Genomic DNA, 22,258 nt, shown 5'->3' with positions numbered 1-22,258 from the left:
CTTTGAGCTTCATATCATGATTTTACGGCTTCTCAACGCAAAAATAGCAGCTTCGTGTGCTGTATCTGAGAAATATGTATGTCGTGTCTGAAATCTGTATGTGATAAAAATTTGGGGTAAATGGCTAAAAAAAATACCTGATAAAACACAGCATAACTGATATAGACTCGTTTCTAAGCCGTAGCGAACATTAGGTTATTCTTTTGACGCCTTCTTAACTGCTTGTTTTAGCGGTTTTATTCAACAAATCCGTTTCCACCTACCAAATTATTCATGTAACGAGAGCTTAAGTTCCGGAAGACCCCCTTATCGCCCAGGGCCTACAGCCATGCATATGTTTAAATAATGAGCTTGCTTTTTCCTTATTTCCCCTTGGTAATTATTATCCCTGTTTCCGCCAGCAGATGTCATGATTTGCTGCCACCTGTTCCCGTCTTACATTCTTGTGAAAGTCGAGGGAAACATCTGGGTACTCGTGCACTTTATGTTTGCCCTGAATATGTATCATTTTCAAATATCGTTGATCCAACGTTATAGTTTTATGAAGAAATCCCATCGTGTGTGCGTGGGTGCGTGTTTGGTCGATCTGTCCCCTAAACATTTAGGGTTATTTCGAATGTTCTACGTCTTCAAAAGGGAACAATAGAAACATAATAATTCTACACATTTGGTCTTTTGAATATTACTTCATAAATTTCAAGTTTGCTTGTTTATTTATTTGTCTGACATTAAATAACCCACCAATTGCATCAGGTGCCTATAATCGCCACGTTGTCTGAGTGAGTGCCGGCAAGGATGTGTATTCGTACATCTTTAAAACATGCTACAGTTAATCATTTGTATGGTTCTTAACCCTTTATTTCATGTCGTGAATATTTGTTAACGCTATAATATGATGCCTCGATCATAATCCATTCTAATCTCATAAGAGATGAGCGGGGGGATGGGAGTCAACTGAAGCTTTACGCACCAAATCAGCAGCTAAGGCTATATAACAAGCTGCTGGAGAGATACAGACGCCAAAGTATGAGACACAAGATGGACTAAAAAGAAAAAATGCATATTTTTTAGTTCGCTGCGTGTTCTCGAGAGGATGGTTAGCTGCCCGGTGCGGTGTTCACTTCTTGGAGTTTCTTAAATGCGACTTTAACGTTTCCCGCTGCTGGGGTCTCTGGCGTTCCGATGTCCGAAGCCCAGTAAAGTACTCGAGATCTTACTTTTGAGCGAAAAGCATGGCATAGGTCCTGCAGGACAAACATCATGTGCATATTACGTGCCTCTCACGCGCTTCGCCTGTCAATCCTTAACAACCTTGGGTTTTTGAAAACAAGAGGGTCGAACAGGTTTTATGAGTTAATTAAACCAGTCAACAAGTCTGTTGTACGATGCCTGCCGGAGGTCAGTTAGTAATAGGTTTCATCTGTTAGTAACCCTCTCAAGTCACAAGTTTCGAGTTTTTGAAGACTATTAATCTTATAGTTTTCGCACAGAGTCGTACAATTATTATTGTTATTACTATTAAAAATTAAAATGTCTGATTTAAGTAAGTGCCCAGCAGCCAGTTTCTACAATGGACTTCAGATACTTATAAGCTATAGGTCGTCCAGACTATAGTTTTCCAGCAAACATAATTTTATCATCCAGTCAAGTTCTAGCAAAAATAATTAGATCGTCTAGTCTAGCTCCAGATTCATTAGGTCAGTCCTCACTGGTTCTGTAACACGTCCAAATTGATTCTATATGTGACATAATTATTATCATTATATCCTTCGCTAGTACACATAATTAGTTCATCCAGAATGGTTCATGACGTAGCACCCTTCCCCCCAGACGCCTGCTGACCCAGCGAGCGAGGGCGCGGAACACTCCTCATCTCCAACTTGATCTCCAAGTCCTCCTTCATCCTCGCAATATCGCTGGAGATAACTGCAGCCGTCGCAGCTGTGTACTCAGCCATAACATTTTTCAGCATCTGTCTTAAGGTCTGAAATCAGATCACAGTAAAACATGAGTTCGCATGAAACGGAAGTTCAAACTCCAGTCACTTTTATTTTCATTTTAAACTGCTCTTTTGAAAAGTGGATATAGTTGCAGATATGAATAAATTTATTTAAAAAACCCAAAGAAAGAAATATCAACTTTAATTATAGAAAGATTATTTGTTAAACTTGTTAAAAACAAAACATCAAAGTGAAGGCCTCAAACAATAATTATTATAGCTCACAAACAAAAGTATTTTCTCTGTTCGCATGACTAACTGCGGTGTTTAAGCAGTAGCCACATTTACGCACTGGGCAGCAATGATTTCCCCAAATCCAAAAGAAACATTAGGAGCTGTCTACAGAATACAGTCACTGGTCTGTAGACTGTCTATTTCACTGCTGATGAAAACGCTTTTACACTTAATTATGAACCATCATTAGGAAGTTATTTCTTCCACAAACATTTGTGACATCTTGGATTTATTTTTCAATATAGCCATCTTATTTGTCAACTCTTCCAAAAATATCTGGCTGGCGAATGAACTGAAAGGTACAGGAGTAGTATCATAGACACTTTCCCTGTATTTAAACCTTTAATCAAGATCATTAATAAACAGCTAAACTATCTCAGTTGAAGACTGACCTGCGGTTATCTAAAACTGCATATGAGCAGCGTTTAAATTCCGTCCTGTAGACAGTGCTTGATTTTCTTAAATGTCAAAAATAGATGAATAGGTTCAGATATTTTTGCATGCCTTAACTTCAAAGTGACCATATTACACAGGATCGATTTGACTGATTTATATCTTCCTGCATGATGCAATCAAACACCATTCAGTTGCACTTATATGGATACTCCCACATATTTTACTAATATGTTTTTATTAAAGTTCACAGTTATGCACTATATTTTTTTCACAAAATCACAAATAGTTTTGCTAAAAAGGAGTTAAAACATTCAAAATGGCTGAAGTATTATCACCTCCAGTGAAGTATACTTGAAGGTAATATTTAGTACATTTTTGCCAAGATGTATATGACAGCAAATAATATTGTAAAATGCCCTCTTTAAGTAGTGCTCCACTTTACCTCCTTACTAAGTGGACTCTCCATTGCAGTAAGTTTAGTTTTATTCTCAACCTTGATTCTTTCTGCTTCCCTCCTCAATTCTTCTTTTTCTGCCCGTCTGTTCAATTGTATTTTGTCCTGCTTTTTCTCCAGCTCTGAAATTTTAGACTCATATGTCCAAATGCTTAGTTCTTTAGCTTCAGCCAAAGGATGTGGAGGCACAGGAGGATAAACAAGTAGAGATTTCTGTAAAAATAACAACAAAGCTAAAACAAAAAATTAAAGAAATAAATTTTAAGGGATCAACAAAATGAAATCATAAATTATGAAAGACTCATCATTATCTGTTATATAAAGTCTCGTTTTTTCACCCTCACTCTAACCTTCCCTCCTTTCCACCTTCATAATTTATTTCTCTGCTTTTTTTTTTTCACACTACATTCCTGGAAAAACAAATACAAACAAGTACCTCATAATAATTATTCAGAATCTTTAATAAATATTCAGGCAGCGTTATGTTTGTCAAATTAAAGCCTAAACTTACTCTAACCTGTACCCTGTCTAATATAAAAATTTTAACCAAAGTTTATCATTGACTCATTTCATTGCTCTTTATGCAAAAATATGCTTTTATATGAATCAGTATATACATTTATACATGCATCCTTGTGTACCTTTGCACTGTAAATTTGAAACCAAGACACAGCACATTCAGGACTATTCCCTTTTTTTTTATTTTTGCAAACATTTTAATACTATCAGTATGTAGAAGCTACTAACATTATGGGCAATCACTTGCCGAGGGTTTGTCAGCACAAATTTGTACAGCTGGAAATGGGTGAAGAAAGTTGAAAATACAAAGTCTGAGTACATCTTGATGTTCCTTTCATTCACCAGCTGCTGCAGTTTAGTTATGTCTTGTTGGTAAAGTACAACTGCCTCACTAATATGTCTCCCTGATAAAAAGAAGATAACTGCACTGTAAAGTCACCTATGACAAGCTATGAAATAAATCTGTCAAACCCGCACTAAATAGTTCCACAAGAAGGCACCAACTGAATAGAACAAATGTCAGTAAAATGATTGGACGGGGGAGTTGGTTTTTGTTGTTGTTGTTTGTTTGTTTGTTTTTTGGTGGCTGTCTTTTTTTTGGACGGGGGTATTCACCAGATTTGCAAGTCCATATTTAGTAATAATAATCTGAGAAGTTATATTTACTGGCACAGGTTCGCACTTGTCTTTATGAAGGCACATTTGCATATGAACACCAAGAAATTTTGGTTGAAAGGTATGAGCTAAATTTCAAGTCTGGCTGATATGCACTTCTCTGTTAAACAGTCGTAGTTATCTCTGATCTCAATATCACTGTAATTAGTTTTCCAATGGCAGCAAAAAAAAAAAAGAAAGTCACCAAATATACCAATTGTTTTCTCATTTTCAAGAGGAACAGGGGGTGGGGACTCAAAGACTACCACATCTAGACTGTCACAATAAGTGTTTCTATATGACAGTAATAATAACATTTATTATACAACACATTTCCCTGCTTGGCAGTTGCTTCAGTGCACTTGAACAAAAGAGCAACATAGGACATATTTACAGCAGCACAGCTGCAAATTGAAAAACAATTGGAGAAATTGAAGGAAAGAGAGTTGATACCAGCTACAAGAGCAGTCTTGAAAATTTCAGGAAGATTTTACAATGTATGCGGCAAACAAACATGATTAAAGAATGAGCTCAAATAATTTGCCATGAAGCAAGCTGTCTTAAATACTTTTTATTGATATTTCATGATTTCTAGAAAACCCTATGAGCAGAAAAAACTTTAACCCTACCTGTGACAGCTTCCAGAAACTGCCTGGCAAAATTGACAATTGCACACACCTGCTTCCAAGGAAAGCCTTTTTTGACACAGAACATCAAATGGTCATACACAAAGTCCACTTGAATAGCCCGCTGCATATTAAGCCCATCATCATATGGAGACATGTTAAGTATAACTGCCAAGAGATGACGGCCTTCTGCCTCCTGTAATACAGAGTGGTTTTAAAAAATGAAACAAAAAATCATGAATGCAATTCATGTTGATCAGCTTATTTCAAACATGTTGTTTCATAGGCATACATGTTGCCTCTCTTAAATAATATCTAAATTTCTAAATTGTCTAATGTTGACCATCTACTCATGCTAAAAGCTGTCTTTTATTCTTTAAAATATTTTAACCTTTCTTTTCAAGATATAAAAAAAAGGTTTATGTTGGAGACTGGTTAAAGTGCTAAATCATTATAGTATCAAAATGAATGTGTAGGAAATCATCTGAAAGATAGAAAACAATAACAATGAATGAATTAGCAATTATAAATGAATAAATTAACAAAAAATGTGGGCAAGCAGACGAATGAATGAATTACATGCACACTTGTACAGTTAGCAGCATCAGCTTGGCAAAACCATACTTGAAAGAATTGATACTTTGGCTAATTCTCCTAAATATTTGAAGCATAATTAAATTAGAAAGGGCTCATAAACAGCCATGTCTACAGCTTTTGGAGAAACAGACTATATATTTCTCAGCTTTGGAAAAGCTTTGAAAACGTGAAAGCTTTTCGAACTAATTTGACTACTTTCCCTCCACACACACATACACGTACTTCTTGACTATACCTCGATCGACATCACAAATTTTAAAAGATATAATAATTATGGATAATGTAGATCACATAATGCCGTAAAAAATTTGTAATAGTTTATGAAAGTTTGTCACTGAACTTAGCAGTCCCTTGATTTTACCTTACTGGTGGCAATGGATCTCGCCTCGTTTTCTGAGATGGCAGCCATCTTTGTTGCTAATAAACTGTCTGTGGTTGCTTCCGGTAGCTGCCGGATAATGTTTGCAATAACTATCTGCTTTAGAATTTCTCCTGTGTACTAAATAAATCCTTCTAGTAAAATCTGAAATTTATCATTTCCTTCATGTGTCAAAACCGGAGAATGTGACCAGTGACACCTGTTTATGAGGGCGAACAAGAAACTGCACGTTCGGTACATCTACAGAAGACAACAAGGACCGCACATACAGTTTACGTGATAAGGATGTTAGAATAAGATCTTAATTAAAGATTATGAGAATATACTTACTGTGGTTTAATAACAATCACACAGTAATTCTCCTCTACACAATACAAAGTGCGCCCATATTTGATATCCTTGTAATATATGTTGCTTTAAGACTGAAGATTTTATAAACAGTAATTAATCATCATGCAATAATTCTAATTAATTTTCCTGATCAAAGTTTTGTAAAACAGCGCATACCCTTGTGCAGAGTTTATTTGGTCAAAGGGTACCAAGAATTTTTTCAAGGTAAATATCTTCAAATTATGTTCATTATCAGCAGGGGAGGATATTGCGATGATGAAAGTAATCAAACTGTGCAAGGGAGTTTCTCCAAAGCAGCTTTCGAGTGAGAGGACCCGGGCCGAGTCAATCACATTGCCTTAAATTATCCTGCACAAAGTTATTTTAAACTTTTTACAGATCTATAATGCAGTTTTACAAGGAAAGCTCGCCTCAAAAAAGAAGAAGTTTTCAAGATAAGCAAAAGAGATTACAAACCCCTATAAGAAGCCCGCTCTGATAATGCGGCTTCACTTATGGCAAACATGTCTGCTTCTGTCGTCTGCTTCGTTCTCTTCCTCGCTACAACCGGTAAAGTTTTAATGTCTTTGTAGTCGCCCTATACCCGTACGTCGGGTACTGGCTGTTGGAAAGGGGATAGCTACAAGAATATACTTGCTAGGACTAGTTAAAATATCGGTTATTTTTAAGAAAAAAAAATTATTTGAAGATAGAATTTAGAAACATGTGCGCCATTTCTTGCTACATTGATGTACATGATAACAAGCAAAAAAATCATTTTCCTAATTTTGAAAGCGCCTTTTATTGAGACAAAGAAGCGAGTAGATTATGTACAAACCTTCTATATCCTTCTTTCTTAAGTAGTTTTGCCTGGGTGAAACTATAAAGGCCTGTGTACAGGACACCAACTGCATGCATGTACACATTCATGCAAACATATATTCCTCCATTCATACACGCAGGCGAGTGTAGAAAATATCTGACGTTATCGAAAAATATTAAAGTTCTGAGTCGCTGTATCGACACCGTAATGTGTTGTCTGGTGGTTTAAGAAGTGGTAAAGGGATTATAATGTTTGCTCTTTAATATTTCCCGCTACCTTAGGGTACGGGAAATCTGGATCATGAGTTTTGCTGAACATGACAATTTTAATTTTAGTTTTTTATGGTTGCGTTGAAACCGTAATTATTTATTCTGACAACATCCGCAACCAGTGACTTTCTATAAAGGACATAAATGTTTATCTTCCCCTCCTTGCGCTGAAATCCTGGGGAGTTACCTTATGAGCAGTTTGTGCCACATGACTTAACAATTGTTGAAGACGAACATGTCGGAAACGGCAGGCCAGCTCAACAATTGCTTGCAGGATTTCGGGAGAGACTTTACCCTGGCTCTAGTTCCAAAGTCCTTGTACGTCGGACCTTGGTGATGTTCTTCCTGAGTGGGTTGAAACGGAGATTACTGAGCTCTGGCCTACATGAGGTTGACCGTACAGGACACATTTTCTTAGGGACTTACCAGAAGGTCCGTGCATTTTCTTATCAGCACACGTTTCGCTCTCATTCTGGGCAGAAGATAGACTTCTGTCATGAGCTGAACCCATTTCTTTTCTCTAGTATCTAAATTTAAATAAAGATTAATTCTGAGCTACACGAGCTAGAGGGTCTCCAACACTGATTAAAAAAACTAATGAGTAAACCTATGCACACTGTAATAATAATGAATAAAGTTAAGGCAGTCAATGACTTTACAATGTGGCTGGAGTAGTTGAGGATGGTGCGCCTTCCCTCACCTCCTAATCACACAGAAATACCCGTTATTTCCTGACATGTTTTAATGGTACTTACCTCTAAAACTATAAAACCCTGCCATGTTTTCATTAATAAAAGATTTGGGGCATTTTAACTTTAAACGAAAGTTAATGCTACATCCAAGTCCGGTTCTACGGTAGGCAGCTGCCTAAGGACGTAGACGTGTTCAGCGTTTTTTAAAGGACGAATGATGTTAGGACATTGTGTATAACATTGCTCATGATTCATAAAAAAAACAATTTCATAAAGTCTATTAATGTAACACTCCTAAATGTAGCTTCATTAATTGTGCAGACAGCCTTGCTAATGACAGAAACATGTTTCGCTTCCAATCAACAGTATATTATGTTCAAACACACTTTCCTATTAATCTTCGATAAAAAAAAAAACAAAAAAAAAAACCCTACAATATTTCCCACAAAACATTACAAAAAATCTTTTCTTCAATTATAAAATGTTTACTGTTAAGTATGCCATCTGGAAAGATATCACATAATATTGCCATAAGATCGAGAGATAGATTCACTTTTAACGAGTGCTGGTCCCATCAAGAATGGTAGCTCTAGTCTCCATCTCGCTCCCTTTGACCTACTGCTATGAAGACCACTGGTGCCATCAAATGGGAACTTTTGTCTTCTTCTCTTGCCCTACTCCAGACAGTGCCTTCCAACGTATGAGGGGCAAAAGATATTTTGCAAGATACAGACCCGGTTCTACTAGTTTATAAGACAAACTAAGTAGTAGTAGTGTGGGTGTCAGTTGCCAATAGTTATTGACTTTAAAGTGTTGCTATTAGAGTTATTAAACCAGTGTCTTGCTGCGGCTGTGATCTACGCAAATTCAGAGAAGAGCAATGTCTACACGAAAGAATAGCAAACACTTTCGACACACCTCCCCTGCAGCAACAGGGAGCAGCCCGCCTCACTCAATGCGCCGCTGTTCACAGACTGACCCTCACGTCTATCCATTTTCCTCTTTGTCATCTTAAACTCCTCGACATCCATCCGGAATTTCTAGAATTCTCGAGACCGTGCCCCCAGTGCAACCGCGGGTCCCCGGGGTACAACAGCCCTTCTCCTCCCTCTTGCTGTTCCACTCTTTACCTCTCTTCCGGCCTGGGCATATGCCTCGTTAAGCAAGGATGCCCCAAGTGTTACGTGTATATAAAATTTAATGTAATTTAACCTGAAGTTTATATAACAACGGCCTCGAAGAGTTCTCTGGGGTTGTATTTAATGTCCACGAAACTATGAACCCGATATAAAGCTGCGACCATGGATGGACGCAGGAAAGCTGCGAACACGAATTGTTTCCTGTGACTGATGGTGTTTGTCGCTAACTTGAAATTATTTTTGTCCAGCAGTGTGGGGCCAAGGGGCACCAGATAGTCTGCGGTTCCTGGCGGTTGGCGACATAGGGGGACAGACGCTCCCTCCTTACACAACTCACGAAGAGATAGCCACCGCTGTTGAGATGACCAAGATTGCAGACAAGTACTCCCCACAGTTCGTCCTCGAGCTTGGAGACAACTTTTACACCTTTGGAGTTACCAGTGTAACCGACAGGCGCTTCAACGTGTGTAGATGTTTCATCACATAGTTTTCTTTCTTTGCAGACACGTAGATCGTCGACGAATAGGGGACAAAGCTGTTACAATTTAGACTGAATGGACGATCGTAATGACAGTGAACCTCGTCAATGTGGACACGACGTAGAGCAAAACCGATTTACAAGAGTTTATTGATACATATGTAAAGAAAGGTTAAAATCTCTCGTATATTTCTGGTCACAAAAAAAATTCAAGAATCACACTCATGCAGACAGTGATCCCGGTCTGAAATCAATTCGTCTTCTCATCAACGTTGTAACAAAATGACTACTTTTTTCATAGGTGACACATACATGTGAGGACAAGAGAAAAAAATGATATTTTTAGCAATACTACCGATCTTTTGTAGCCTCGTTGCCCCATCCCTCCTTGGCTTCAGCTGAGCTGTTTTTACATGACTGAACGCAAAAGTGTTTCTCAAGTTTAAAAACTAGCAAAGCTTGCGTTTATAAGTGTAAACATTTTATGGAAAAAATAACTTATTAAGCATAGCAGTAGCTCTAGTTTTAAGTAGAATGAAAAAAACAAGTTGCAGAATTCTTCGCTATTTCACCTCTGTGTCGCACAGACCAAAACTCTTGCAAAGACTGGGAAAATGTAAGATTGAAATAGCTCCCATAAAATTATGGTAAATGGAGGAAGGGTGTGGAATTAAACAGGCTACCTGTATTAAGTGAGTTGCAACCCGCTGTATTTAAAAGTAACTCACGTACAGTGACATCAATGATATTTTTGTATGAACTAAATACAGAAAAGCACACTGTTTCATGAATGACATATTACTGCATAATCACAAAATGCGATGACTTAGCAGGACAGACTTTTGTGATTCATTTCTACACCGTGTGTCAAAGTCGATGTCTGTTGTACTTGCAGGAGACGTTTGAGAAGGTCTTCAGTGCCCACTCAATGCAGATCCCGTGGTATATAATTGCCGGAAACCACGATCATTATGGCAACACTGAGGCACAGATACAGTATTCCCACGTATCGTCACGCTGGTCTGTGTTCATGTATATAATAAACACACGCGGGGTAGGGGGGGGGGTTAGTAAGAACATAACATGCATGAGTCAGACACCCATATTGATTAATGGGCAGGGTAATGTTTTATCAGTTTCCAGTCAGGAGCCAAAACCTTCTGATTCACAGTCAATCGTAGAATCAAGCTATCAGCTTGGTAAATGTTTTTTTAATAATGATACTAATATCATTAGGCGGATAGCCGAGTGGTTAGACCTACATGCTTGACCTCGGACAACGCCAGTTATTTAATGTCTTCATTTCTTGTCATTTCTTCGCTTTTTCAGGCATTTTCCGTATTACTACTACCGTTTCAATTACACTATTCCCAACTCCGACAAGGTCGTCGACTTCGTCATGCTGGACACCATTCTGCTCTGTGAATCAAGCACCCCAGCCCACGCCCCCACCCCCGCCCAGCAAATGCAGTTTTTAGAGAATGCCCTTCGCTCCAGCCAGTGAGTTCAGACCTGTGTCCCAAATAGTGTAATTTACTCAGATGCAAATCAGTCTGAATATTTGGTTTTAATTTTCCCACCTACTCCGTGATAGATCACAGAGGTTATACCTGTAAATCAATCATCATTGCGCATATATTTCGAATATAAATTTGAATATAAATATCATACATTTGACCTAAGTTGCTCTTGACTATCAGCCATAAAGATTGATTGCACATTTTCTAATACATTATGTTGTAAACTATAATTATTGTAAACTATAATGAAACACAGCTAGTGGTTTTTGCGCAGGAAAATAGAAACAAAGGTATGTTAAATCTCTAAAGTTTCTTCAAATCATCCTCAAGATTCCAAAGTAAAAGTCTCAAAATCGAAATTGTGGATATAATCATCCAAAAGAAAAAAATGCCTTAAAATTTGCTACTACTATATTTATCTCCCATGATATTTATTTGCTTGCTAAAACTATTTTCGTGTCTCTCTCTCTCATACACACACACTCTCTCATACATAATAACGCAATCATGTGCGTACACACTAACAATAATGCAAACGCATGAAATACTCGCATACATGAGCATCGCTATATCCTGTACCTTTGATATTAGTCGCAAGAATTAGCAAGTCGTTCGATCCTGTCAAGCTCTGTATGTGTGTTGTGCTGTATAGAGCCACTTACCTGTTCGTGGGCGGCCATCATCCTGTCTACTCAGTCGGTTCCCATGGCCCCACAGCATGCATTGTCAGCAAAGTGCTGCCCCTTCTGTACAAGTATCATGTCAATGCCTATTTTTGTGGCCACGACCACGACCTCCAGGTAAGTACACACCGTTTAATCACTTGATGACTCAAAAACATTTCATCAAGTATCTTGGGTATTATTATGAGATCAATCAAATCTTTTGAACAATGGGATGTTTGTAATCGTTCGATCGCTCCATGGTTTAACCCTTTACCTCATGTATTGAAGCATGCAGACTGTGTAGCAGCCTTCCAGAAGTGACTGAAGACGAGGCTGATTACCATCTGAACCTTAACTATAGTCACCTGGGTCATGCACAGTGCCCGTGGGGGACCAAGCATCTATCTGTGCCTGCTTGCATGTGTTTGGGTTGATTTGGCAATGTGTTGGTCGATGTTGGCAGTGTGTGTGAATGATAGAAAGGAACTGTGGAAGAGAGAGCAAGCAAAGAAGATGGGTAGTATGTATGTGCATATGTTGATAGGCCTGAAATTCTTTCTTTCGTCATCAATTCATATTCCGAGTGCAGTATCATTTGGTCAATAAATAAATTCTTATTCTTATTTCCCTACAACAAAAACTTATAATTCTTTTTCCAGTTGTCACCTTCCCTTTTGTACTGTCCTGTCTTTTTTGTGTCATTCTTTTTTCTCTATATGCGCAATGTGAATCTTCGTGAATGATACCTGCACACTGACTAGATTAAATCGTCATCATCATTATCATCATCATCGTTTGCTGGATATGAATTTTTGGACAGCATTTTCGGAAGCCGCAGATGATACGCGAAGGCCAGAAGAAGATTTTTAATAAAAGGATTTAGAAACTCAAAAATGCATAAAATATATGGTACCGTATATTCACATTTCGTTTTCTTAATACCCCAAAAATAGATACTATTTTACAGCTAGGTACTATGAATATCTCATAAAAGAAAAGTCAAATTTCTTCTCTAGCGTGATTAAGAGAGCGCCAAAAAATATTAGAAACATTATAAGTGTCATGGGATCCCGTGATGAGGAAAGAAAACGTTAGTTCGTGATTTAACAATTACTGTCAAGCACTCTGCAAGCATACACCATACACACACACATCACGCACCCAACTCTGCTGGATAGCTGCTGAATGCTTAATTTCTCACCATTGTCCTTCGCGCGTGCAGCATCTACAGACCACCCACGATGGCGTGACGGTCGACTTCATCGTCTCTGGTGCCGGCCATGAAGTGAGCACCAGCACCGCCCACCTACACGCTGTGCCCTCCGACTCGCTCAAGTTCCACTGGGCCGACTCGCACGCACCGGGGGGCTTCGTGTACGCGGAAACGACGACCGCCCACACGACCTTCTACTTCATAGACTCCAACGGAAAGAGCCTGTACAGTACCACCCTCAGTCCTAGAGTCCCACCTGCTGACATTATCGGTTAGCTGTGATCAGTTGTGGTAGATCCGTACTGTGACTGACCTCGCACTGTGTGATGCTTCCGGTCATCCCTGTCAGCTTGTCGGAAGCTTGATCTTTGTAGTCTGGTCAGTGACATTAGGATTAAATATTTAATATCGTAACATCTGTCTTTGTGAATTTATGACTAAGAAGGAAAGAAAGAAATAAAGGAAATGAAAAAAAAAGGGGAACAAGCGTGAAAGAAAAAAAGATGGAGAAAAAAACGTAAATGAAGATTTATGGTGACGTAGTGGTAAATAGGAGAGGAGCAAACTGAGAAGAAATAGCAGCAGCAGCAACAACAGCAGTAACACCAGCACGAGTAGAATAACCGCATAAATAGCATAGCTTAAATGGCGGCTATGGAGACTGGTTTTCTTAACTGCAACCTTGAAGAATGTCTGAGGACTGGACATCTGGGCATGCAGTCGTAATAATGTGAATTGCAGAGACGAGAAAGGTTGGTTGATGGTGTTTAACGCCATCTATATCTGCTTCGATTTCCAGTGACAGGAGCAATGTTTAGTCCATAGCTAACCATAGGGTAACGTTAGTAACGCTACCTTTGTTTCATGGTTACGGCCCCAGTAGAAAACAGAAAGCTGTCATCGCAACTCGGTACATTGGAACTCACTCGCTTATCCACCACTTAGATAAACTTTATCAGTTTTAAATATGAACTGAAACACGCATCTCTTCAAACGGTGTAATATGTAACACACGCAAATGTCATCGTCTTTGTTGAATTATTGTTGGAAAAATAACACACCGGTTTTTGTTTCAAGAGTGATGCAAGATGGAAGATAAGCAAAGGGGATTACAAAGTACCTATAAGCCCTCGGCAAGCACTTTGCGTTTTTTATGCTCTTAATATGTTAACGGATAAAAAGAAAAGTTAAATGTGTCCTTCTGTCGACTGCTTTGTTTTCTTCCTCTCCGGGAAGGTTTTCATGAGTTTGTAGTAAAGGATACCACGCTCTACACTGGGGTTCGAATAGAAATAGCAGGACGGATCAAAGTCAAGATCCAATTGTAGAAACTTATTGAGGGTTTAGCTTTTCAAACAGCAATCAGAAAAGATGTAAATAATCACTGAAGGAGAATTCAGGGCACTGACAGTTAATCATGAGAACACAGAAATTCGTTTTGTTAGAGTTGTAGTGCCCTTTGACCAGCTCTAGCACCAGATTTCTTAGATCATCCTTTCTTGAGAGTTTCAGGGAGCTTGACCCTTCTTTTGTCAGCAGCACCAAACACTTGAAAGTAAAATAAAAATGTTTGCTTCGTCTTTCTGATTATTTTCATCCTGTACAGTAGAGACTCTAGTAACAATTTATCGTAGACTATCTCGATCTATCGCTGGGTTCGTCCATATACTCTAACTATAGTTAGGACAAATCTGGCAAAGTTTTTATATAACTGTCGCGTAAAACCTTTACCAAACTTTCTCAAATGACCACATTTGTCCGGTTAAAAATAGTCTTAAGTCTATGATTGTTGGTATTTTTCACCAGCGGTAATGGCGTCAATCGAGCACCGGAAGTCTATGGTTTCTACTGGTTGGCGACACAGGAGGACAAGATGCTGCTCCTTGCACCACTTCCGATGACAGCCACTGCATAGATATACGACCAAAATTGCTGACCAGTATTCCCCGCAATTTGTCCTCCACCTGGGAGACAGCTTCTGTGTTATGGGAGTTCAAAGTGTTACCAATGCTCGTCTTCAAGTGGGTAAAAGATTAGTTGGATTCTTCTCTACGTTGAAGTCAACATACCAGAATGTGTCAGAACTGCCATCAATCTGTTATTGCTCTTTCTGTTTGTCTGTCTTATATTCACATTTTTCTTTCCATCCATCTATACTGTCTTTCTTTTTTGGTTTTGGTTATGTTTTTTTGTTTTCTTTTTGTGTTTTTATTTGGTTGGTTGTTTTGTTGTTGTTGTTGTTGTTGTTGTTGTTGTTGTTGTTGTTGTGTTTTTTTTTTTTGTTTTTTTTTTTTTTTTGCTTTTCCTTACTTTTTTCTTCCTCTCTTTCTTCCTATGCCTGTCTCCCACTCTTTATTTCTTTAGCTAATAGAAAAACAAACCAAAATTTGATCTCAGAGGCTGAACGCGGGCCCGATAAGACAGCAGTGCTCCATTTACAGTGCAGAAGTTCAAACCTTCATGCGTACAGCTCTCAAAGAGTGAATGCCCACAAGCTGCCTTCATTACTGTCCGTTCTTAAATCCCATTCGAAAAATAAACTCCCTCGCCTAATGCACAAACGCCAAGAAAGAGCCAGAAAGCGGAGAGCAGTCCTGCAATGGCTACCTCGATCCCTATTGTGGAATTGAGACAGACAGAAATTAGCTTGCCGAGTTCAGATCAAGAGTGATGCAAGATGGAAGATAAGCAAAGGGGATTAGTGTTCAGTCTTTCAGCGAGCTACGCTGCACCATCGTTAAGATGATGCCTACACCGGAACACCGCCAATGGCCATGCAGACTCCCAAAGCCACAGATTTAATACGACTTAATGACCTGCTCAGGCCCAGGTGTTCAGCACGTCTCTAAATACTTTTTTAATTAGCACTTTATCTAACTGATTTCCTTTCAAGTGTCATGATTTCCCAACCTGTCCCGTGCCTGGTACCTGTGTCGGAGCTGGGTGGGAAGGGCTCGGTAAATCACGTGACCTGGAGAAAAGTCATATGATCTGGAAATCATGTGACAATTGTTGTTGAACATGGCGAGGGTGACGACAAGCGCTTTTGTTTTTCTGCTGTGCGTTGCAGGTAAGACATTAAAAGTCATTTTTTTATATATGTTTAGATACTTACAAAATCATGTACACTTTAATTGAGTAAAATTTTTATGATTTTTTTAAATAACGAAAGATTTCGAACATCTTGCGTTATTTATTTGTTCTTTCTTCGAAAGACAATTCCATCAATCATTCACGAAAACTTAATTATTACATTAAAAGGCGTTTATGAAGATTTGGAAATTAAACGTAAAGTTTAATGTTCTTCCTGCCCACTAAAATATCGCAGAATACATCACAGAGACTCGATCTGCTTAGCCACAAAACAAACCGAAGCCAATTTAAATAGCGATCGGTTAAATTCATTCACCAACTTATATATATAATTAATGACCTAAGGAAAAGAATGATCGCACTAATATAAAAATTACAATACTTAGGTAGTCACACGCTGTAACTGTGGAATAAAAAAAACCGAAGTTTTAAATAACATTTGAATGCATTGATCGTATGAAATGAACAATAGAACATAGCTTTTATACCTAGCTAGGATCCAAAACTCAAACTTTATGAATAAGTCAAAGGCTTGAATCATTATTATTGGAAGATATTTGAACTTAATTAATGGTACAGTGCATAAGAGCATCTGACCTACTAACCCATTTGCCTTATCTTATGATTCATAATACAGCTGATTCATACTGTGGATGTTAAATATAGTTGATTGAACTTTTCGTCAGAGGCAGTGGGCTGGTGATGCGCATGCATGATTTCTGATGGAAATTCCGTTTTATTATATATATAACCATTCGTTACCCATCTTCTATTGTTGAATCTATTGCTCTAGAAACAAATATTGCTAATATTGAATGAAGGACAAGACCGCAAGCACAAATAAAGAAAACCTCAACTTTATGTAAGTCTATTGAACTCAAGCATGTGCAGCAACGTTAAAGATTATTAACCAAAGAACATCAAACTGTTTTGTTTTCAACAGGATGTCTTGCAGTGGACAGCCTCAGATTCTTAGTTATAGGGGACATGGGAGGGCTACCAACCTGGCCCTACACAACTTTTGTAGAGGTTGGAACTGCTGAAGAGATGGGGAAGATTGCTGACCTTTATTCACCCCAGTTTGTCCTTGAACTTGGTGACAATTTTTACTATGATGGAGTGAAAAATGTACAAGACAAACGTTTTGAGGTTCGAAAATATGTCTTCTTGTTGGTTAAAGGTCAAACATTTTCATGAGAGGTGGGGTCAGAGGGATAATGCTGGAGGAGTGTATTGATCTCTGAAATTATCTGGTACTAACTCTGATGCTTTCTTACAATGGACTATGTCTTTTGTTACTAAGATGGGTTTGTTTTCCAAGTATTACTAAGGGATTAAATTTTCAAGGGAAAGAAAATATTTCTAAAATTTAAATGACATCCCCAGTTCCAAATATCTGGAATTTCCGCTTTAGGGTTATATTCATTACATTTTTTTTTTAACAGCATACAATGTGAAACAAATTCTGACTTTTAATTGTTTATTTCTGGAATTTGGTCTAGGTGACTTTTGAAAATGTTTACAAAGCAGACTCGCTGAAAAAGATTCCATGGTATCTGGTGGCTGGCAACCATGACCACAATGGAAATGTCAGTGCACAAATTGCTTATTCAAAAGTCTCACAGCGTTGGTAAGTGCCATGCAGACTTTCTAAACAGAATAAAATGATTCAAACGATAGAAGAGGACACACACATATGCATTACACGGTGCATATCTCTCTTAAAAAAGTACAAATATTTGTATCTGCTTTGTTTTCTGTTCTAGAAGTCTGTGTGAATGACAGATCACAGATTGAAAATTTTTTATCATACTTTATTTCAAAGTACTGTCACATATTTGGCATAAAGACAAGTCATGAAAGGTATTTTTAAATAAATTTGCAAACTTTATGTTCCTAGATATTTTTTAATAATTTTATAAATTAGCTTCTGCACACCTTCAGTAATTTCCAACTGTTGAAAGTAATCTTTTTCTCATAAGTGTTTGGTTAAATATTCAAAACATTGTATACAGCTATATGATAGTATGATTTATGGCAAGAATCACTTAAATCCTTCCAGAGGTCTTAAGAGTTTTTAGTCATTCAGTTTAGCATTTCAGTCAAGATTGTTTGGTCAGTAAAAGCTTAAATAAAGATGTTTAATATGACATGATGCATGTTCAGATCTCTGTATTGACAGGAACTTTCCAGATTATTACTACCCACTGAGCTTTGCAATTCCCAATACTAACACCAGCTTGGACATTGTCATGATGGACACAGTGCTGTTGTGTGGAAATTCAGGCTATGACAGCGCACACACTCAACCAACTGGCCCTGAGGACAAAATCAAAGCAGATGAGCAATGGGAATTCATTCAGAAATCTTTGCAAGGAAGCAAGTAAGTTGTGTCAAGGAAATGGACTGCAGTCTTTAATTCACAATTTTTCTCTTCAGTTTTTGCTTCAGCAAGTGGTATCAGGACACTATACACACTCTGCAATGACATCATGAATACATTGTTGTCGTCATCATTGTGATAGATAATATAATTTTACTGTTGTTTCTACCAGTGTCTTCCAGTTGTTACTGCTGTTAGTCTCATAACTCTGCTGACAACAATTATGCAAGAAGCCAGCTTGATTTTGTACAGTGTCTTCATACAGGAAAACTTTCATGAGTTGGCACTCCTGTTTCGTTTGTTCCAGGGCCATGTACCTGTTTACTGCTGGCCACTTTCCAGTGTACTCTGTTGCTGAGCATGGACCCACAGATTGCCTGGTCAGTCAGCTCCTGCCACTATTGTACAAGACACATGCCAGTGGACATATGTGTGGTCACGACCATAATTTACAGGTAACAGTAGAAAACCTACATGCAGGGTACACATTTTGGCACAGATTACCCATCCTGCAACAACTTATATCAAACCTTAAAAGTCATATACAAAAAGAGGATAAACTATCAGAAGTTTGATTTCATTTTTCTTTCCAAAAATTCATTCAGACAGAAAAAAAGGAAAACTGAATGAGAAGATGTGTAAAAAGTGAATGCTACGGTTTTATACTAAATGTTCTGAGAGTTGGATGACATTTTAATATCTTTCAATACAGTTCTTCACTCAGTTTACATTTTCCCCCATAGAAAGTGCAAAGAATAAGTGCCACTAAATGGCAGCAAATAACTGCCCCAAGTGGCACTTGAACGCGGCATCTTTGGTTAAATCAGGCTACACTAAGTAATCTTCAGGGTTAACTGTTCATCAATAAAATGGTGAGACTGAGTAATGCACAGTATTAATGCAAAAGATGTAGGCAGCCAGAAACAACTTTTGGAAATATCCTGGATAGTTAGCACAAGAATGACAGCTGTTTCAGTAAACAGCAGCAGAATGCATTAGTCGATGATCTAATGATAAAATGCTTTAACAGACCTATCGCAATCACATCATACAACTTATCAGTTACTCATTGAGTAATTTAATGTTTTGCTTGTCAGCTGTGTTTACATGATAGCATCCCCTCTGAACCCTCAGTCCAGGCAGTTACAAAGCTGCATTAGCGTCAGTCACACTCTGCCTTCTGTTGCAGCTTTAATCGTACACAATATTGCTAAAAGAAATCATAAATAGGACAAAATTTGTATGGACTGTGAAAACTAAGTGTGGGACTATGCTATGTACTATGACTATGTCCTTTAATTTACAGGTGTGTGTAACAGTGTCATTTCTTGCTACAGTAATTGATACTTCCTACTGTTCTAGGTACAGACAGCTGTATTGCATGGACACTAATCAAAATCTGCTTTTGTTTGATTTTTTTTTTTCAGACAAAATAATCATCAGATTTTTCCATATTCTAACTTCAAGTAATTATAAGTTAGCATCTTCAGTCATTTGTCAGCTATCACATGCTTTTGTTCTAGTGTTAAAAACCTCTGAGTACATTTATACACATGAATGGATGAGTTGACAAGTGTGGCAAAGTGAGTGGGTAAGCAGCAATTTAGAAAGAACTTTTAAGATGCAGAAAAATTAGTAATAGATGGATTTTTTTTTAAAAAAACAATGAAAAACGTTGCTTAAATAAACTTTAGTTTATAATGAAAGTTGACACAAAATGCACTTAATTTCTTTCTTAACTCTATTTTAATTCTACTGTCAACAGCATTTGCAGACAGCTGAGGCTGGAATCACTCTGGATTTCATCTTGTCAGGATCTGCAAATTTCATTGACGAGAGCATGGCACATGAAACTGCAGTGCCTCCAGGCTCCTTGAAGTTTCACTGGGCAGACATAACTAAACTAGGAGGGTTTGTGTATGCTGAGGCAACATCAAAGAACATGACCATCACCTACATGGAAGCCAATGGGAAAATATTATACAAAACTACAGTATTTCCTCGCAAAGTATAACATATTTTGGTTTTTGGGTTTTATGCCTCCTGTATATTTTTACAATTATTTTTAGGTGGGAAATTATGCAGTCCTTTTGGTGGAAGACAATGGGGGTGTAGTGGGTTGTATAATGCTGAAATGAACAAAATTTTGAGAAGGGGAGGCCATTAAGCTAAATTTAATAAAATAGTACCTTAGGTTAAATGATGCAGGATTTCCCATCCGTTAAATGCATGAGGGTTTTCAGATCCTAACATGAAATTGTGAGGCATTTTAGCACCTCCTCACCTTCCTCTCCCTGCTAAAAATATTACAGGTCTGATCTACTCATAGTAGCAGTAAACAAAATGTACAGCATCATACATTTGTCAATATTTATGACTTTTCTTCCTAATGCATATAAAGCATGTTATGGTGCTCGTGATCTCCAAGACAAAAAACTGTGGAACACATCCTCAGGAATGCCCCTGCTGAAATTTATTTAGAAACACAGCATGGCCATCTTCACTCGACACCAAACCTTATGGCAGCAGACAGGACCTGTCATCTATACAATTATTTGTTTTATAGGCTGGATCAATATTGAGACAGAAAAGAAGGAAAAGTGAATGAGAAGATGTCAAGTTTATTACAGTAAGTCCTACACAGAGACAAGAACTTTTTTTGTTTTCAGAACCCCTTAGCAGTTTTTATTGACATGATTTATTCATGCTTGTACATGATGGGAAACCCTGTAATAGATCAGTGTAGATGCAGTCACTACATCTCAGTACCCTTATCCATTTCAAGCCTTCTCTTCTTGACTGTCTTTTGACTTGCAGCTGAGATTTGTAGTTGTGGTATCAGTGGTAATAGTGGTGGTGGTAGCAGCAGTATATAGTTGTCCATTTTTGGCTCCATATGATGGTCACAGAAGTTGCATCAACACAGTGGCAGTGAAGAAAATGCGGCAGGATTGTTGACAATAGTTCAGAGGATCTTGGGTTCAATCTTTGTGCTTCTAAACATGGACTTTAAGGACAATGTTTCCTCCCTCCTATGGACAAATCAGCCACCAAAATTACAGAATCAAAACGGAGAATCTTGAAGAAAAAACCATGAAGATTTCCGGTGTGCACTTTAGTCGTGTTTCTGAGAATGTGATGCAAAAGTCTGCAGTCTGAGGTGTAAAGTTTTGTACATGTAACAAAGCTGGTTTGGTTTTTTTTTTTTTTTTTTTTTTTTTGAAGGATCAGCTTTTCTCTGGCCTTAATGATAATAGGTCTACTTCTTAGTATGTTTTCTCTTTTTCTCTGCAATGTACCATGTCCTGTCTGAGAATGTCTCATGTACTATGCAAAAGTCTGTAATCTTGGGGGCAGGTATGTATTGCGTATGTAATGATACTCAGTTGTTTTGGTTTTTTTTAGTATCAGTTTTTCTTGGGCTTTACAATAGATATACAATTTATAATAGATGGTATGATTGGGAGTTTTTTGTTTCTTTGAAACTGCTCTTCTGATTTGGTATTTTTGCCAATCAGTTTGTTTACCCAGTATAAATCTGTGCAAAGTGACAACAGTGATTAAATACTAAATGGTTTAACTCTTGTTGGTAAAGCTATAACTTCTGAAAGGATTGTCTGCATGCAGTAAGGAACTTTAAAAATGAGGAATGGCCATCTGACAATCACATCCTATTTCCTCATGAACTTGACCTCCATTAACCTTTTTCTTTCAAATTTCTTCTTTGGCTTCCTTCTCTGACAAATCTATTCTAGAAACAAATGAAACCACAGAAAACAGTCATTGTTTTATCAT

The 22,258-nt window shown here is 37.8% G+C and overlaps 3 protein-coding genes across 9 annotated transcripts; 2 read left to right on the top strand and 1 right to left on the bottom strand.

Annotated features, from left to right (window-relative positions):
* Window positions 1–840: 840 nt before the first annotated feature.
* On the bottom strand, window positions 841–9,295 carry LOC112574008 (uncharacterized protein C8orf74 homolog). 6 transcript variants are annotated; one of them, XM_025254785.1, is made up of 6 exons: window positions 7,468–9,295; window positions 4,886–5,078; window positions 3,831–4,006; window positions 3,072–3,296; window positions 1,843–1,984; window positions 841–1,244 (listed from the first exon to the last, which is right to left on the bottom strand). In XM_025254785.1, exons 2-6 carry the CDS (start codon window positions 5,037–5,039, stop codon window positions 1,147–1,149), a joined length of 795 nt encoding a protein of 264 aa, XP_025110570.1. In that variant the 5' UTR covers window positions 5,040–5,078; window positions 7,468–9,295; the 3' UTR covers window positions 841–1,146. The 6 variants fall into 6 exon arrangements, with proteins under 6 accessions (XP_025110570.1, XP_025110569.1, XP_025110567.1 ...); XM_025254784.1 differs by lacking the exon at window positions 7,468–9,295 and adding an exon at window positions 7,027–7,046; XM_025254782.1 differs by lacking the exon at window positions 7,468–9,295 and adding an exon at window positions 6,666–6,723.
* Window positions 6,625–13,401, top strand: LOC112574007 (tartrate-resistant acid phosphatase type 5-like). 2 transcript variants are annotated; one of them, XM_025254779.1, is made up of 6 exons: window positions 6,625–6,758; window positions 9,363–9,574; window positions 10,485–10,609; window positions 10,919–11,089; window positions 11,762–11,909; window positions 12,997–13,401. In XM_025254779.1, exons 1-6 carry the CDS (start codon window positions 6,704–6,706, stop codon window positions 13,261–13,263), a joined length of 978 nt encoding a protein of 325 aa, XP_025110564.1. In that variant the 5' UTR covers window positions 6,625–6,703; the 3' UTR covers window positions 13,264–13,401. The 2 variants fall into 2 exon arrangements, with proteins under 2 accessions (XP_025110564.1, XP_025110562.1); XM_025254777.1 differs by having other exon boundaries at window positions 6,661–6,758; window positions 9,360–9,574.
* A 2,499-nt stretch (window positions 13,402–15,900) lies between these two features.
* On the top strand, window positions 15,901–22,043 carry LOC112573427 (tartrate-resistant acid phosphatase type 5-like). Its single transcript, XM_025253795.1, has 6 exons — window positions 15,901–16,057; window positions 17,024–17,229; window positions 17,583–17,710; window positions 18,263–18,463; window positions 18,771–18,918; window positions 20,229–22,043. Exons 1-6 carry the CDS (start codon window positions 16,009–16,011, stop codon window positions 20,475–20,477), a joined length of 981 nt encoding a protein of 326 aa, XP_025109580.1. The 5' UTR covers window positions 15,901–16,008; the 3' UTR covers window positions 20,478–22,043.
* The last annotated feature ends 215 nt before the right edge of the window (window positions 22,044–22,258 follow it).

This window comes from Pomacea canaliculata, linkage group LG10, assembly GCF_003073045.1.
Source record: "Pomacea canaliculata isolate SZHN2017 linkage group LG10, ASM307304v1, whole genome shotgun sequence".
In the NCBI taxonomy this organism is placed as follows: domain Eukaryota; kingdom Metazoa; phylum Mollusca; class Gastropoda; order Architaenioglossa; family Ampullariidae; genus Pomacea; species Pomacea canaliculata.
The sequence above is the reverse complement of the archived record's forward strand: the minus strand, read 5'-3'. Positions and strand labels throughout refer to the sequence as shown.